The sequence below is a fragment of the Lissotriton vulgaris genome, chromosome 7 (assembly GCF_964263255.1).
Source record: "Lissotriton vulgaris chromosome 7, aLisVul1.2, whole genome shotgun sequence".
Lineage (NCBI taxonomy): Eukaryota > Metazoa > Chordata > Amphibia > Caudata > Salamandridae > Lissotriton > Lissotriton vulgaris.
This window is the reverse complement of record NC_141695.1, coordinates 901893482-901912395: the sequence shown is the minus strand read 5'-3', so window position 1 is coordinate 901912395 and position 18914 is coordinate 901893482. Positions and strand designations below refer to the sequence as shown.

Here is an 18914-nt window from a genome sequence, read left to right as displayed (position 1 = left end):
TTTTTAACTGTCAAAAGGAGAATTGTACCCCACTCACCCTCCTGCACACTTTGACACCCGGCACACGCATTCTCCTCGGTCCACCACAGGAATAATTCCCGATTGATGTAGAAGGAGGAGCGGACATAGAACTACTTCCCGGCTAGAGCGGAGGAAGGAGCAGCGCGATTGGACAAGCACTCTGCCAGTCAGCCGCATAAAGCCCCATGCATTACGCTGCGCGCAGCGGACACGCTCAGCGGGTGCACCAAATGCAAGCCCGTCCGTGGCCGGCCGGGGCCGGGGTCCGCGACCCCTGCCCATGACCCTACCCACATCAGGAGCTATTGCTCTACTTCTTTACTTCAATTAAGGGGAAAGGTCTCTGCCTCTTGTCTCTCAAACTGGGATACAGTAGACCAATATACATCCTGTCCTCATTGTGGGTTTCAACCTCTCCCTGTCGCACCTCCTATAAACCCACAGCACAACATGCTCCTCCTAAACTGCAGGTCACTTCCAAAGCACTCCACAGAGATCTCCCTACTCTTAGAGGACTTAAAACCAGACATCCTGTTCCTGACAGAGACCTGGCTCCACTCTGAGTCAGAACTTGACCTTATTCAGACGCTACCACAAGGAAACCAAATAGGAAACCAAATCTCGCACAAAGATTGCCTTAGAGGCAGAGGAGGTGGCTTAGCGGTCATTTATAAAGATTGCTATGAGTGCCGTACCTCCTCCACCTCCATTTCAGACTGTGAAAGTCTCTCTTTTTCAATAAAATTTTCACCAGTCAGTACGTTTACAGAGGTACTTATATACCGTCCTCCAGGGAACTTGGGCCAGGTCCTCAACTCCCTGTTCCCCGCGACAGCCGACCATCAAACTTCACAATCCTAGGGGACCTCAACATCCATTTCGACGATATCACGGACCAGAGTGCACTAGAAATGTCCGCTAGCCTCTCCGCACTACAGCTCAAACAACTGGTCCCAAAACCCACTCACTCCTAAGGCCATCTTCTTGACCCTATCTTCAGTAATTGTACAGACCTCCTAGTGGAAAATCCGTCCCCTCTCCCTTGGACGGATCATTTCCTCATTCCCATCTCCGGGATCCCCCTGCAAACCCACTCCCCCACTACTACGGTCACACTGAGGAAACGTGATTGGTCGAAACTTCCCCAAGCCAAATGGGCAGCAAGGCTCGATACCTTTAAACCCTCCCATAGTACCGACCCCACACTAACCAACGAAAAGCTTAACAAATGGATATTGGACTCTTTGGAACATGTACTCCCCCCCTAAAGCACACCAAACCCAAGCGTAGCACCAAGAGTGCCCCTTGGTACTCCCCTGGTCTTCGAGATAAGAAACGTTTTTGCAAGAAATTGGAGCGGAAGTGGCGACTGGACTACTCTCCCGCTGGTAAAATCACGTCTAGAACAGCGATGATAGCCTATAAAAATGACATCCGCACCACACAGGCAACTTACTTTGAAAATAAGATCAATGCAGCCGCCTCTAAGCCCAAATAAATATATCAAATAGCAAAGACCCTCCTCAAGCTGCCAGAAAAACCACAAAACCCCTCTAATGCAAAAACCTGCTGTTACAACTTGGCAGAGTATTTATTCCAAAAGATACAAACCATCTATACCTCCTTCCCCTTGATTCAGGCCTCCACCCCAGCCACCGAACCACACACGCAAGGGCCCCAGTTGCCAGTAGCACTCGGGAACTTTCCACCTCTGGACCCTATCATGCTACAAACCATCATGAATCAGGTGAAGTCCGGCTACCCCAATGACCTGACCCCCGCAATCTCTATTGACAGTCACCAGGCATATTTTACCCACCATCCTCGACCTGCTCAACGCCTCTCTGTCCACAGGCAATGTCCCCCACCGCTGGAGCAGGCAATGGTTAAAGTCTATCTTAAAAAGCCCAATTTAGATCCAGAAAATCCGGGAAACTACAGATCAATCTCCTGCTGCCCTGGTTAAGCGAGACTCTGGAAAAACGCGTTAATAACATACTGACGGAGCTCCTAGAGACTAAACACCTGGTGGACCCCTCCCAGACGGGATTCCGCCCTAGGCACAGGACCGAAACCGCCCAGGTCGCAGTGACAGAGGAGGCAAGGAAAATCACGGATCAAGGAGGCTCGGCAGCGATCATCCTCCTTGACCTAAGCGCCGCCTTCGATACGGTCAACCACAACATCTTGCTGCATCGACTGGCTGGCATAGGAATCTCAGGAAAAGCACTGACGTGGTTCGAGCCCTTTCTATCTGACCGTTCCTTCCAGGTCTTCGAGGGCGAAACCACCTCCCCCAGTAAGCCTCTCGGCTGCGGAGTACCGCAGGGCTCCTCTCTGAGCCCGACGCTCTTTAATATATACATGCGCCCCCTGGCTGAGATCGTCAGCCCCTTTGGGCTAAAAATCATCACTTATGCAGACGATACTCAACTAGTGGTTGCTCTCAACCAAACCCACACCACACCCAATCACATGAGAGACTGCTTAGAAGCACTTGAACGGAGAAAAGACAGATGTGATGCTCCTAGGTAACACCCTCTCTCCCAACATCAATTCCCTCTGGCCTTCCTGCCTTGGACCTGCCCCCACACCTAAAGACTCAATCAAGAGCCTAGGCATCTGTCTGGACAAGGCCCTCAACTTTAACTGGCAAGCAACCAAACTCCCAGCCATCTGTTTCGGTCTACTCCGGCTTACCCGGAAAATTCTCCCCTTACTACCATTTCACGCCAGGCAGATCATGATCTAGGGTCTAATTCTATTGCGTCTGGACTTCAGAAACGCCCTGTACCTAGGGTCCCCACAGACTACCCTACTTAGGCTCCAGGTGATCCAAAATTGCGCAGCTCGTACCTTGCTCCAGATCCCCAGTCAACTCCCCGTCAAAACACATCTAAAGAACCTCCATTGGCTTCCCGTCAGGGAAAGAATCCAGTTTAAAGCCCTATGCATCGCCCATCGAGCCTTCTGGAAAACAGGCGCCAGCATCAATCACCCACTGATCACCCCCTACCTCCCAAACAGACAGCTCAGATCCTCCGCCTCCTATTTTGTTGAAGTACCCAGGATAAAGAGAGCCAGATGTGGGGGTCGCTCGTTCTCCTACAACTCTGCCAAACTTTGGAACTCTCTTCCCCTTCATCTGCGAGTAGAGCCCAACCGTCTCTCTTTTCGAAAACAGCTGAAGACCCTGCTTGTTAAAAAATCTGATTAACAACCAGTTGTTCATCCACACGCACGTCCGGGGCGCTAGGACGCCTTAGGGTATTTACCGCGCTTTACCAATTCTCTTTTCATTTCATTTCATGGTAATGTTATATTACTGCTATTTCTTATGTTGCCGTGGGACTCCCACCATGACGACAGGGAAGATTCAAGCATCTGAATCTATAAAAGATTCAATACTGGAGAAGAAAATAAGAAAGATAAAGATAGAGTTTTTAACTTATGCTCTCAGACAGCTCAATAAATAAAAGAAAAACATAAGAGGCAAGAGCCCAAATAATCTAAAAGCAACATAAGAAACACTGCATCACTGGGAGGTTAAGGCACAGCAGGAGTAAATAGTTCAAATGAGCAAGGTGCCAAATTATCAAGACTTATCGATGTGTCCTCTCCAGACAGAGACCAGCAGCATAAGAAGCAAAGGTACAAATACTCTAAAGTGCCACATGCAGTTTTGACAACATTTATAAACAGGCATATCTTTCAAAGTGCAAGGTGCCAAGTAGTCAAGCCATAAAGAATAACTCAGGACAGTGGAACCATGTGCAAGATGCCAGATCAATAGGCCGGCCAAGTTTATAAAAAGCAAGGCTTTTAAAGTGCAAGGTGCCAATATGTGCCAAACCTATGGGCTAGCTGCTCCGTGCTGAAATATGTACTTGATGTTATCGGAGGGATGCTCCTGGGAGTGGGCAATCGTCTCGCAGGAGCCTTCCAGCTATAGTTAAAAAGTTGCCATTCCGTGCTAGATCCATGCGGACATCCGATGTAAAGATGTGTGCTACTGCCTCTTTGCATGTTCCTTCACCATGCTGCAGGAAAATTGGCCTCAGATAAACCCGCCTCTGCAAGAGCAGTACTGGGCAACAACATGCTAAGTGTGCAACAAAGTCTAGAGGATATGAGCACTGCCTATAGCCTGGTGAGTTAATCTTCAAGTGTGCCCTACATTCCCATACCGGTAAAGTCAAAAGACTGATCAGCAAAACTTTCTTTAGGGCTGGTCTTCCCAAGACTGCTTTCACATATGGCTGGCAGGTTGCAGCTTCATGTGATTTGTGGAGCCCAACTGCTCCTGAGATGTTTCTGACTGTTAATATCTTGTTCCCTTGATATGAGCTTGCACTGTTCTTTGAAGATCCTCTTCAGGTGATGTACTGTTACCAATGGGTCATTGAAACACTCTATGGTCAAATTCAATGTGTCTATCGCATTGCCAAGATATCTTGACCAGTAGCTCGTTCTATCCTGGAATATCACACGCAAGGCACATTTCATTGATCAGAGTTTGCTTTCAACACTTGATGGTAGTATTTAATTGAATTATTTTTATATTCAATATCCATTTTTGTTAATCCAAACTGTGAGCGAATCAGAGTGCGTCTGGTAGTTTTGGGGAGACAATATTTTCCTGTATGCAGCTATATGACAGCGCTCCAAAGTCTCTATGAGCATGCTAGGAAATGTGGGATGGCCATAGCTTTTGTTGGGTGGTAATTTCGCCCTTGTTACTATTTGGATCCCCTAGGCCATAGGGCTCTGTAGGTTGTCATACAGTTAGGTTAAAGCAAATATAGTTTTGTCTGTTTTTTCTTCTTGGCCTTTACGTGCAGGAAGGATTTGACGGGTGTCGGACAAACAGATGTAGAGGTAATTGTATCTGTAAATCGTACTAATACTTAGAGGGCCCAACTGCCATTCCAACTGATGTTTCTTGGCTCTTTGGCCAAAGACCAGGACTTTAGTTTTTGCGACATTTGCAAGCAGGGAGTTTTAGTGTTATACAAATGTAATTTGCCCAAGGACCTCTTCATCCCAAATAGTGTACGATCCAACAGCACGAAGTCATCCACATGCTGGAGGATAGGTAATTTGGTGCGGCCTAGCTTGGGTAGAATAAATTTCCTTTTTGCATTTAGCAATTGGTAAGTACTTTAAGCTTGCAAAGAGTATCATAAGTACCTTAGAAAGAACCAATACAATACAATATGGAACCACAAAGAAGTAAGAATGAGGGAGGAAAGGACGGGAATGAGAACAAGGAAGGAAGGGGGAAATAAATGGCAATAAAAAAAAGACTGTTTTTGAATATAAATGAAGATTGCATGATCGAGAATAGGAAATACTTCTATGTTAGCATTTGTAAGCATTAACCTGTACCATAAACAAAAATAAAAATAGTACACACACTGAGTACAGCAAAAAAAAGTTGATTTACTGTGGTTAATTCAGTAGCAAATCCCTCTAGGCTATTATTCTAAAACTCTGAATCGGAAGAAACGTTGGGTACAATTGTCACATTGATTATAAATGTAAAATTACAGTTGATTGTTCAGGATTCTAAATTCTCAGTAGCTTACAATGCAATACAATTTGCAGTTAATATCAGTTTGTATTCGTATTCTGAAAAGGTAATGGTCGCGTGCATCCGATTTTAAAACAAACTAATTCACAATTTGCTAAACGCAAATCAGGAAGAAGCTGGCAGGATGGCTTTTCTCTAGGAGGCAACACAAGGTCTGAAAATGTCAGAAACGGAGATTGATAGGTTGTACTGTCATGCAGTAGTCAACGTTGTTGAGAGGAGGAAAAAAACAGATGTAATTTCAAAAAAGCACTTTTTGCTCTATTTCGAAGAAAAAAACAGCACTTTAGAAGTAACAGATTCTTTGAAAAGTAGGCTTAAGTTTGGGGGGGGGGAAGCGCAAAGACACTAAAGATGGTTTAAGTCCCAAGCAGCAAAGGAGTAGGGTGCACAAAAAACAAAGGGTGAATGGACAGCTGGGAGAAACTTGCCTGCAAGGCACAGGTTTTTAATAAACTGGCTTTCTAAAGGTTCAGTTCTACCCCTACTACCTGAAGATGGTGGCAAATGTGGAAACAATAGTCGATCTGGTCACAACCGAAAATCCGTAGTCCTGCCTGGTCCTAACTTACCATCTACTGTCTTGGGAACATCATTGCAAGGGCCCGCAGCTCCACCATTGGATATTGAACCAGAGGAAACTGGGGGACAGGGATTAAATCTACCTGTCAAAACCTTGAAAGTTCTTTCCTGGAATGTGGCGGGCATTGTTAATAAACTACACACAAATGATTGGGATTCCCTAGTAGGCAGCAGTGACATTTGTCTCTTCCAAGAGACATGGGCCAGGGAACCTCTGTGCAGAGCAGGGTATGCAGTTTTTGAAAATCAAAGCCAGGTGGAGTGGCAAGGGAAGGCCCTCAGGAGGTTTGGCGGTCCGGGTAGCTAGTCACATTGGGTGTAATGCGGAGAATGTACCTACGTTCTCGCAGGACATACAGTGTGTTCTACTCAAGTGGCCCAATGCTTTAAATCTGGCAATTATAAATGTATACTCACGCCCAGTCAGTGCAGCCATGGAATCATCTACACTAGAAGATCTTTCGTCATTCCTGGGCCAACTCCCCTCTGATTGCAAGATAGTGATGGGCGGAGATCTCAATTGTCACTTTGAACCACTGGAAGGTCTAAAGGAGGGTGCCCTTTCTGCTGAAGATGACTTCTGGGGTGTTCCGCCATGTCAATCCCCCCACCCTAAATCTTGGTCCCCACTCGCTGTGCAAATTATGACCCTAACACTAAACTTTGCGCGAGGGCCTGTAATGGACGCACTCCCTCTGACATCCCTTCATTGTGTACCTTCAATAGGAAGGATCATGAATCGAGGTTGGACTATATTTTTGTGGACATTGGTCTGTGGTCCAAGGTTCAGGATTTCAGGGTAATTGTGAGAACAGACAGTGACCACAACGCACTTATGTTAGATATGTTGCACCCTGCACCTGCGGTTGGGTCACTATCTGACAATCCCAGTGAAGATCTAGGGAATCTGGTTCTTAGTTCCAATAGACGTAGGGTGAAATGGGGAAAACTGGCAAACTCAGAAGAGAGTGTAAGTAAAATCTATGAAGTGGCACTGCCCAAGCTAAAAGAAATAGATGTATTAATTAATCAGCCTAGACCACCGGACTTCAATGAGAAATTGGCCCAAATCCATGTAGACCTAGGGGGAGCTGTAGGCGAGGTTTTTTTACCCAGTGGTAGTCCCACGGAAGAAAAAGACTAGAACTTCATCCTGGTGCAATTCTTCCTGTAAAAAGATCAAGACTGAGCTAATAGCTACAATAAAATCAGGTTCTGATAAGGGTAAGGTCGCCGAGCTGAGGCGGAAATATAGGGAAGCCATGACATTGGCAAGGTCGGAATGGGATTGGAAAAGATGGCAGGACCTTTCCCTAGCGTTAGAAGCGAGGGACTCCAGAAAATGTTGGTCTTTGGTAAACACAGGTACAGGTGAACCCAAAGCTGCGGTGGAGCCAAACATTGCATCTTCTGTCTGGGAAGACCACTTTGGCAAATTGTACCAAGATACCCCTGAATTTGCCAATGGCCCCTGAGATTATATCTAACACTGTAGCCGGATTGGAATTTACCCTCGATGAGGTGGTCAGTGCAATAGAGAGATTGGCGAAGGGGAAGGCCCCGGGACTTGACAGATTGCCTGGTGACCTCTTTAGACACCATCCAGAGATATGGGGCCCGTACCTCCTCATTCTTTTTAACTCCATCGCGGGAGGTATGGAGATCCCCTGTACTTGGCTGGGGGCGGAGATAGTGCCGATTTTCAAAAAGGGTTCCCCTCTTCTCCCAGCCAATTACAGGCCGATCAGCCTCATAGATGTCTCTCAAAAACTATTCTCTCGCCTTCTCTTGGATCACCTTCTAGACTGGATGGAGGAAAATGCAATTCTGAGTCCCCTTCAGGCTGGCTTCAGGAAAAACACGTCCACCATGGATCAGATTTTCCGCCTCGTTCTCCTTTATTGGAAAACTGTGAGGATCGACGGGGGGAGGCTGTACATGGTGTTCGTGGACCTGAGGTCAGCCTTTGACCTGGTCCCCGCAAGAAATTGAGGGAGGTACTAAAGGAGCTGGGTGTTCCTACCCATCTATTACATTCCCTAGTCAGGCTCCATGCCAACAACTTTGCACAGGTTAGTTGTGGGAGGGATGGAGCGCTGTCATCTAGGTTCCCAGTTCTTAGAGGGGTAAGACGGGGATGTGTCTTGGCGCCAACTCTGTTTTGCCTCTTCGTTAACAGTGTCATATCCCATCTGGACAATGTTAGGGAAAATGACGCTCCTCTTTTGGCAGGTAGGAGGGTACCGGCTATCATGTTCGCCGATGATACCCTCCTGCTTTCCAAATCCCCGATGGGGATCCAATGGATTCTAGACGGATTTGGCCTTTTCTGTAGACAACACGGTCTAAAGATCAACACAGAAAAGACCAAATTTATGATATTCAATCCCTCCCCTAAAACCAGACCCAACCCATTATTGGGTTCAGTAAGACTGGAAAGGGTTAAAACTTTCCAGTATTTGGGTGTAACCCTACATGAGAACCTATCTTGGGAACCCCAAATAGCAAGATCTAGGCTAAAGCTGTCCCAACTGTCGGGGGCAATTTTGAAGGTCGCAAACACTTCTACTTTTAAACCCATTAGCCCGGCTGTAGAAATGTATAAAACCCAAGCTAAAGCGGCCGCTTCCTATGGCAGTGAGCTATGGGGGTATAAAGCAGGCTCAGAACTTGTTAGTGTAGAAAATTATTTTCTCAGACGCCTCCTAGCCCTCCACCGTGGCACACCTCTGCTCCCTCTGAGACTAGATGTAAGTCTCCCCTCCATAGCTGAATATCTGGATTTAAAGCCACTGAGATTCTGGCACAGGCTGTGGACCACAAGTGAGCTCGCACACTATAGGCAAGACCTTATTCATGTAATGAACTTGAACCAGCGTGACCGAATCCCCTGGTTGGCCTTTATAAAGAAAGAACTGTATCGCTTGAGAATCCCCGAGTTATGGGAGGTTCCCGAACAAGGCTGCCAAAGGATCTCCCGCAAAAGACTTGTGGAAATATACAAGGAGAAAAGCTTAACTACTCTGGTATCGGCACCCAATAATGGCATTTTAACCGACCGATTCCTGGATTCCAAAAATTGCTATCAATTTGAAGGTTTTATGGACATTATTTTCCTGTTTTAGCACGGAAATTGTTTATCCAATGGAGGTTAGGCACCCTGCCTATTAAAAGCTTTACCTGTAGATGGACGCAGAGGGATGATAAAATCTGACCAGGGTGCAGTAATCATGACGAGGAGGAAATTCATGTTCTGTTCTCCTGCCCAGCTTACAATAGACCAAGGAAATATTGGCCTGCGCCACTATGTAGGAACTTGGGCACAAGGAGCCACCAGTACTCGTACAGAATATTGAAAACAAGTACTTTGCCCCACATAGTCTTTGCAGTTGCCAAATTTATAATGGCCATGTGGCAGATAAGGAAAAAACTACTAAAAGACTGAACATCCATATGAACTGTAATGTTACTCCTACCCATGAATAGACTCCTAATGGAAATGAATTTTTATAAAATGCTTTTATAATTATGAAATGTTTTTTATACAAGTGAATGTTTTTTAATGCTGTATAAATGGTATCTTTTATGGTCTAAATGACCGAAATAAAGAATTTTTGGATTGGATTGGAAACAAATGAGTTGAACTGTAGTGTGGTGTTACTGTTTTTAAGCTAAATGTTCAGTGATCTAGACAAATTAATAAAATCAAAGACAGAGCAGAGTTATGACCACTCATTAAGTGAAACGGCAGCGTGCAGTCAAGCTTTGTGGAATATTACAAATAGGTTGCTTCAAGATTCCAATGATTGTCGCTGAATGTCAGTCTGAGGTTGGGCTTATTGTTTCAGAGGAGAGCTGTGCATGCCTCCCTAACTAACCAGTCTATTATTGCTGTTTTAGGGGTGACCACTAACTCTCTGTCAGATGGAAAAACTGACAGAGATGAGGAGGTGAGGAAGTAAACACGCTGTTAACCCGGAAGTCTTGCCTTACCTCGGCAATGAGCACCACGATTACACAGTCCTCCTTCTCCTGCTGCGTCAGCTCTGTGATCAGGGAGTTCAATGTATCAATAAGATAAGAGTGCACTTCTCTCTTCACACTAGGGATTCCCATCACGACAGACACTAAAAAAGATAACCAATAAAGGCATAAGGATATTTTAATTTTATGGCTCTCAAACCCAGGAACACAGCAGGCACTTCATGACTGACAATTGGGAACAAGGATGTACGTTGTATACACAAGTATAAAGAAATAGTGCCTATAACATAAGAAGTGAGTTGCAACACAATTACTACTTTCAACAGAGTGGGTGACCCATCATGGGAGCTGCCTTTGTCACATGAAGGGGGCGCTGACAGAGCCAATGCTTCAGAGAAGATGCAGCACAATAGGGGGGGGGGGTTAGAGGGTAACCAACTGCATTTCATTTTTGAAAGCTCCCTTCTCATTCCCATCACAATCAGGCACCAATTACCAGTCTTTTATATGTACAGAAAGTAATGAAATAAGTTTATTAGGAAATGTGTCCATAAAATCAACACACATACATTCACAGGAAATGTATTATTTAATTTAATTGAATACGAAATTATCTCACTTCTTCAAAGCTCTTAAAAATCGCCCCAAACCAACTAACATCAAAGAATCGCATTTTAGACAAAAGATCAACAGCTTCACATTGCATGTAAACCCTACATTTTAAGTATTAAAGTTTACGATGCAGAATTACATAAAATACGCAACCAATTAAAATAAGGGCAATCAATTAAAACATGGGCAATGGTGCATTTCAGCCTATAGATGCAAATTCAAGATCTTCCACTATTACAACCTTCAAAGATTCCCTATGGTAAATAATGCTCTGGAAGATCTTAGACAGGTTTCAAAAGCGTCCATGCCCATCTACGCTCACTATGCTGCATCTCAAGCCAACAAATCTGGGAGATCTTATAATGGATGCTATCTTATGAAAGTTTATTTAATAAGGAAACATCTCATTCAGACGTTATCCCATTTTGGGTAGTCTGAGCATGGAGATTGTTTTTCATTTTTTTCCACTGTAAAGTTCCTTTTCTCATCTCTTAAGGCTTGTACAGTAAGTTCTTCCTTTTTACATATGCAAATTGACCCAGTTTCTTGTGCAGCCTCCAGTTAGACAGATTGTAATTTGATGATCGCTTTAAATACCCTCGGTTTCGAAATCAGTTTTTAACTATCATTGGAGAGGACATACTCTGTCTCAATATGTTCTAATGGTTTGTGTTTTTTAGATCAAACATCACAGTAAGTGGCTGAGTCAGAACCGGTTGACTTACAGGTCTTATTATTAAAGGTAGACAAGTATTGACTTTCTGTAGTTCACCAGTTACAGTCTGCAAAAGAGGATTGTGGATGTGTTGGTTTATATTCACAGCTACCAATGCCTCTAAGATACCTTGTAATGTCACTTGCATTACTTAGTAAGACATCTAAAAGAGCTGAGGGGGATGTTGGATTTATATTTAGACTTTATGTAGACAGTCCTTTACTCTGACTAGCCTCCACTGTAAACCCTTGCTGCTCAGTCATGTGACGATTATTTCCATCTGATGTAAAAGAGGACACCAAGATTTCGTCTTGGATTACCCTCTGTAAACACAAGGATAACACTAGTCTATGGCCCAGTTTCTCACAGATTAAACTTCGGCAGACAAGAGCATCCACGCCGCCAAACTCTACAGGATCTTAGGCTTGTATCTGAATATTAATATACATGCTAAGTTCTGGGATATATGAATGTCTGTCAGATGTGGAAGGGCACTAATGCATTATTTTCTCCTTAGCCGGATAAAAATGTTTTTATATAAACTTTCTAACAGAGATTGAGGCGATCTAGAGTCTGTTTCAATTGAAAGCAATGCATTTTTCTCAGTTTCAGTCTCTAAATTATCCCATGGGAGTTCTGTTCTCCTAGCTTCAAGTGTCACTATACTTTTTAGTAGTAGTAAATTCTTTATTGTTTGATTATTTAAAATCTTACAACTTTTCCAGTACAAAAACATATTCAATAAATACAATAGAATAAAAGCAATTATATCATTAAAAAAAGTCATTATAAAAAGTATTTATAAAAGCATTTTTTCAAATTTAATCTCCCAGTTTTGTAGATGCAATCTTTAGGAACTTTACAAATGCAGCGTCATGACTATATCATTCGAATGTAGACAGACTTTCAAAGCCTGTCTACATGTCCTTGTTCCACGCATATTAAAGTGAGGTTTAAGTATTGCACATCTTTCTTTACGGAGTCCGGGACAGATACATAAGAGGTGGACAATGTTCTCTTCTCCATTTTTACAAAGTCTACACAATGTGCTGCTGGTGGTTTTTTTCCACGGCGGGGCGTGACTAAGGCCTGGTAGAATCCCAAATCTTGCTCTCACCAGACATTGTTTACTTTTTTCAGACCAAGGTATTTCCAAGTATTCCTGTACTTTCTTTTTTTCGTATCCATTTATTACTGACCACGAATGTTTTCTTTTTGCCAGCGAATCTTTGTCGTTTACAAGTGATAGGTGGTTTGTTGTTCTATTTTTTTTTTTTTTTTAAAGGATCCATTGTTTATCGTATTGTTCCAGATTGGCGTTAGTGCAAACTCATCTAATGCATCATTGAGATATTTCCATGCAACTGATCTCGTGTTCTTATTTATTTCTTGCCAAAGTAGCCGAGATATATCGTTATCGTGGTCATTTTTAATCCTATACCACGATTTAATAAATTGGCCTTTTCTTGCAAAAACTTGATTGTTTAACCCAAACTCCAGTCTAATTTGAGCTGGTGAAGCATTATTTGGGAGAAAGAAAAGAGATTTATATGTTTTGGAAAGGACCTTGTTTATCAATTCTGCATCCATCCCCATTAATGCCTCACTGCCATATGTTATTGTTGGGAGCAATTTAGCCCCTATAACTTTCAAAAGTGGAAGATAGGTCATATTTCCAAGTGACTTCTGTGCTATCTTGAATGCTGCAGTTAATGAGTTGGCTTTCCTTTGTATGTCCAGTTTTTGTAGTTGGTAGTTTCCTTTCTGGTCAAATAGTACTCCCACGTACTTGTACACTTCTATTTGTTCTAGTGGTGTATTTTCCATATACCATTTATTATTTTGTATCAGTCTTGTGTTCCTAGTGACAACCATGATTTTTGTTTTGGTTTCATTTATTACCATTCTATTTTCCCGAGCATATAGAACCGTTCTATTAATTAAGCGCCGAAGTCCGATTTTTCTGTGGCTTAGAAGGATGACTTCATCTGCATACATTAGGTTAGATATCAGTTTATCCCCTAACTTCGGCGGATGTGCATTAAGTTCGTCAAGGTTCCCTGATAGATCTCCTAGGAATAGATTAAAAAGTAGGGGGGCCAACACACATCCCTGCTTTAGCCCTTCTGTTGCTGGAATCTCCTTTGTTAATGATCTACTGTCCCCCATCCTTACTCTTACCCAGGTTTTACTGTGTAATAATTGAATCAGTCTTAATAGTTCAATTGGTATGTCTTTTTCAATAAGTTTTTTCCACAATAGATTCCTTTGCACGCAGTCAAAAGCAGATTTAAAATCTACAAAGCACAGATACAAGGGCTGTTTTGCTCTAAGTGATTTTTCAATTATTAGTGATAATGCCATAATGTTTGTCATTGTTCCAAGCCCCTTAATAAAACCAGTTTGATTTAATGGCAAAATCTTGTTTTCTGTTACCCATTCATTTAGTTTAGTTAGTAGAACTCCTGCAAACAGCTTAGCATCTGTATCTTGTAGAGTGATGAGTCTGTAGTTCTCCGCAAGTGCCCAATTGCCTTTCTTGAATATGGGGGAAATTAGTGATCCTCGCCAGGACTCAGGGATGTTGCCTGTCTCTATAACTTCATTGAATACTTTTTCCAAATAGCTCGACCAAAAGTCCGTTTTTTCTTTATAAAGGGCAAATGGTATCTCATTGGGGCCTGGTGCCCCGTCTTTCTGCTTCCTTATTAGTTTTATTAATTGATCTTTTGAAATTGTGAATTGTTCTTGCATCTCTTCACTTATTGTAGAGCTTTCTTGTATGTTTGCAATGATTTTTGCCGCTCCCTTACTGTTTAGATGCTTTTCAAGAAAAGTAGCCCATTCTTGCTCAGTCAAAGTTGATGAAACTACCAATTTGTTCGGCCGTACTAATTCGTTAATAATTTTCCAAAATTCTCTTGCGTTTGCTTGTTTGCTTTCATGAAATAATTTAGACCACATTTCCTGTTTAGCTTGGTATTTCTCATTCCATATTAGCTTCCTCAGGGATTGATTTAATGTTTGTAAATTGTTCAAGATTTCATCATTGGTTACTGTGGTTTTTATTTATCTTCTTATTCTGTTTCGGTCTCTTTTAATTTCGTTATTGTGTACGGAAGATTCATAAATGACTCCTTTCCTTCTTCTTTCCATTTTACATTCATTTTGTTGGGGTCAACCTGGGTTTGGGGTTTCACTATTTTCTTAGTGAATTCCACCCACTGTTCAACTGCGGTTTTTGTCGTATTTTCAGTAAAGCAGCTCTTTATAATATTCTCAACTTTTTCATTCATTCTATCCTTATTCAGATTAGTCCAAATTAGTTTTTTATAATTTATTGTTCCAGTATACCCCGGCACTGTATGGTACGGTTGGTTAATATAGTGTCTAATGTTGGTAGTTATCAGCTGTTGGCAATGGTCACTATCTCCAGCTTTAACTATTCTATAAGAGTTTATGTTTTGGAATATGTTGAGTGAAACCATTGTATAATCGATCCTAGTGCTTGCATTATGTGCAGTATACGTATATGCAGGAGGAGTATCCTCTTTTGATCGGCCGTTAAGGACTCGCAGTCCCAATGCTTCTATGTCCTTAATGAATGTTACACCAATTTGGTTTCGTGCCTTATTGGTCGTGACTCCTTGATAGTCCTGCTGCGGAATTGACCATTGAAGGTCTTGTGATTGTTAGACATCATCCCTTATGAACGGTAATAGCAAATTACGGTTAAAGTCCCCAGTCATCACATAATCCACTAATAGGTTTTCTAGGATATGTTCCAATAATATGGTGTTATGGGTAGCACATACAGTTGCTCTACTTGTTTTTGTTGGATGAATATATACATTGATCATAATTAATGACCTATCCTTTTGGTCTGTACCCTTATATTTCAGTCTGACTATAAGTATATTTTTACTATGTGTTTCGAGTTGCTCATGTTCAGCTTGTATACTATTGGAGATAAAAGTTGCTAACCCCCCACTCGGGCGTCCATACCTATGAATTTTACTTGCGTTTTCGTAGTATCCTGCATAGCCCTCCGATATAAAAGGGTGAGCTTCCCAGGTTTCCTGGAGGAATAATATATGACGGGGTAAAGGAATAGATCTTATTTTTGCATTGGAGAGCTTTGTCCCTACTCCGGTTATGTTCCATGAACACATTCTCAAATCAGTTACTTTTCTTTGGGGGATTGGAATATCATTCCTTCATTGTACTATATTACTATGCAGAGCCTGTGCAATCATTTGTTCGTTTATTTGTGGAGTTGTTTCTGTTGTGGAAGGTGGTGTTGCCACTCTTGATGTACTAATGGACCTCCCCCGGGCATTCCTTAACACTGTTCCTTTTTGTTTGATGTTTTTTCCTGTTTTTACCAGATTTGTCTCATTAATAAATGGAGTAGGATAAACTTTTGGCTCCTGTTTTGTGATAAATATTCCCCAGGACTTAAATATTGAAAACTCTTTTAATATTTGATCTGCTATTGACATAGATTTTAATGTGACCAGTGTCAGTTCTTGGGTACTATTCTTGTCGGCAATCAATTCAATAGAATTAATATCTTCATTCTTGATGTTGTCTAAAGCTGGAATTGATTTAAATAATCTAAGGATGTTCCCTCTATTCAGTGTGTCATATCTACCTCTAGATTCATATTCAGGTTTAAATATAAGCTGTATTTTCTCATCTGTCAATTGGTTTTCTATGTGCGAGGCTTCCGTTATGTGATTTGATCTGTATCTAATTAGTTTTTCTCCTTCCCGTTTTTCAATTACTAGATGGTCCCAGTACGGTAATTTGATTTTAGGCTCTACTGTTCTTTCTATACTCATTCTTCCTACATCATTCTTTTTAGGTTTCAAACCTGATTCTATGTTCACATTCTGGTGTTGGGAATGTTGCTCACCTGATTTTATAGTTATTTTTAAAGGCATACTGTCAATTGTTCTATTCATATGATCATATTTTAAATTGTCCTCCTGGATTTTGTCTTCTTCCTTTATTTTTTCTGTAATCATTGTTGGATTAGTTATAGCCATTTGGTTCTTTTTCATCACTTCTTTTCCTTTTTTAGCCTCTTTATTAGTTGCTTGTTCCAGTAGTGGTTCTTGTACGAATATTGGAAATAGTTTTTTAGGCTCATTTTTAGTTATAGGAGAAGTTTTTTCTTCAGTTGAATTTTCTCGTTGCAATCCATCATTGTTTGTTGTACCATCAGTTTTTGTTGACTCCTCATACTTATAATAGTTAGGTTTTAGATTTTTCCTTGCTTTGCGTAATTTTTTCCTTTGTCGTTTTGACATAATATAACCGTTTGGGTCCTGTTCTTTACAATCGTAATTTACCTTTGTTACTGTACTACTTTTTTCCTCTTGTATTTCATCCCGTTGTTGTGATTCTATTGACAAGTCTCTTTCATCCTGTACATTTTCTTTTTTCAGGGGCATCCTCAATGTTGTTATTTCTTCTTTATCCACAATTAACGTGGAATTCTTTTCCACCTTTTTTGCTATTTCCGTCTCTTCCTGTTTATACTTCCTTATGTACACTTCCTGGTCATTTTCTTTTTTTATAGCTTTTTTTGTGTCTTCTATTATGGTATGCAAAACATCAGGTATTGCTACAAGCTTATCCATAATTGGGGTGCAAATACATTCAATGTCCGTTTTTTGTTTATCATTTTGGACTCTGATTATTAGATTGTTTAACTGTGCAAGTTTGCCATCTATCCCTGTGGCACAAGTTACTACTTGTGTAACGATATATCTGTAAGAGACATTAGTTAGTGATAGATTCCTTACCTTAGAATATCCCCAGGCGTCAGACTGGATCCGGAAACTTTTGCGTAGCAATACCCCTGCGCGCTGGTAGGCGTCGTCTGCGGCTCCGCGTCCGTCGTCGGCGTCGTGAGCGCCAGGATGACGTCGTCGGAGTACTTAGACGGCGCCCATGCGCGCTGACGTCAGTTCTGATAACACAGCTTTTCCGCGCCAGATACGCAGAGCCATGATAGAACTAACACTGGTGCCATGAAACTAGGGCCCTGAAAGGGGATGACCTTAACCCTAGATATCAGTTCGCAGAACGGGGAGGATGGGTGGGTCGGTAAGGAATCTATCACTAACTAATGTCTCGTACAGATATATCGTTACACAAGTAGTAACTTGTGCATCTGAAAGAGACACGTTAGTGATAGATTCCTTACCTTAGAATAGATACCCCAGCAATACCAACCCCGGTGGAGGGTCTGCGAACCAATATCACACCAGAAAGTCCTGGAGGACGGAACGGCCAAAGAAGCCATCCCTCCGGACTTGACTGTCCAGGCAGTAGTGTCTCGCGAACGTGTGCAGCGAGGCCCACGTGGCTGCCTGACAGATGTCCTGCAGGGGGACACCGCGGCCCAGGGCAGTTGTCGTTGCCGTGGCCCGAGTGGAGTGAGCCCGCAATCCAGCCGGGGGCTCCTTCCTCGCCATGGAGTAACATGCTTGAATACACAAGATGATCCACCTAGAGATGGTCCTCTTGTGCACAGCCTTTCCCTTCTTCGCGCCCACGTAACCAACGAAGAGTTGGTCATCCACCCGGAATTGGCGTGTGCGATCTAGGTAGTAGGAGAGCGCACGTTTTGGATCCAGACGGTGGAGCCTCTCCTCCTCTTTCGAGGGGTGCGGAGGCGGAAAGAAGGTGGGCAAAGTGATGGACTGCCCGATGTGGAAGGCCGTGACAACCTTGGGCAGAAAGGAAGGTCGTGTACGTAACACCACCTTATCAGGATGAACAGACAGGAAAGGTGGAGAAGAAGAAAGAGCCTGGAGCTCACTCACCCTCCTGGCAGAGGTGATGGCAACCAGGAAGGCCGTCTTTAGAGTAAGGAGACGAAGAGGGCAGTTATGAAGCGGCTCAAAGGGAGCACACATCAGATAGGTGAGAACAAGATTCAAGTCCCACTGGGGCATCACGAAGGGAACGGGAGGGAACATGTGCGTGATGCCCTTCAGAAATCTACTCACAATAGGGGACTTGAATAAAGAAGGCTGATCTGGTAGCCTCAAGAAGGCTGATAGAGCAGAAAGGTACCCTTTAAGAGTGCCCAGAGCAGAGCCCTGCTGGGCTAGGGAAAGAAGAAAGAGCAGCACTTCCGAAAGGGGTGCAGAGAGAGGATCCACAGCCTTTGCTGTGCACCATGCCACAAATCTGTTCCACCGGCAGGCGTATACCGACTTTGTGGAGGGACGCCTGGCTGCCAGAATGATATCACAGACTTCGGGAGGCAAGTCAAATGGCCTCAACTGCCGCCGCTCAATCTCCAAGCTTGTAGGTGGAGACTGGACAGGTTCGGGTGCAGGACCGTCCCCTGCTGCTGCGACAGAAGGTCCTCCCGAAGAGGCAGAC

The 18914-nt window shown here is 43.0% G+C and overlaps 1 protein-coding gene across 1 annotated transcript in view; it reads right to left on the bottom strand.

Moving 5' to 3' along the window:
* Positions 1–18914, bottom strand: part of MGAT4B (alpha-1,3-mannosyl-glycoprotein 4-beta-N-acetylglucosaminyltransferase B) — a 1389535-nt gene that overhangs the window by 857433 nt on the left and 513188 nt on the right. The window contains exon 4 of the mRNA XM_086931341.1: positions 10190–10323. Coding sequence (XP_086787467.1) covers positions 10190–10323 — 134 coding nt within the window. The remainder of the gene's footprint in view (positions 1–10189; positions 10324–18914) is intronic.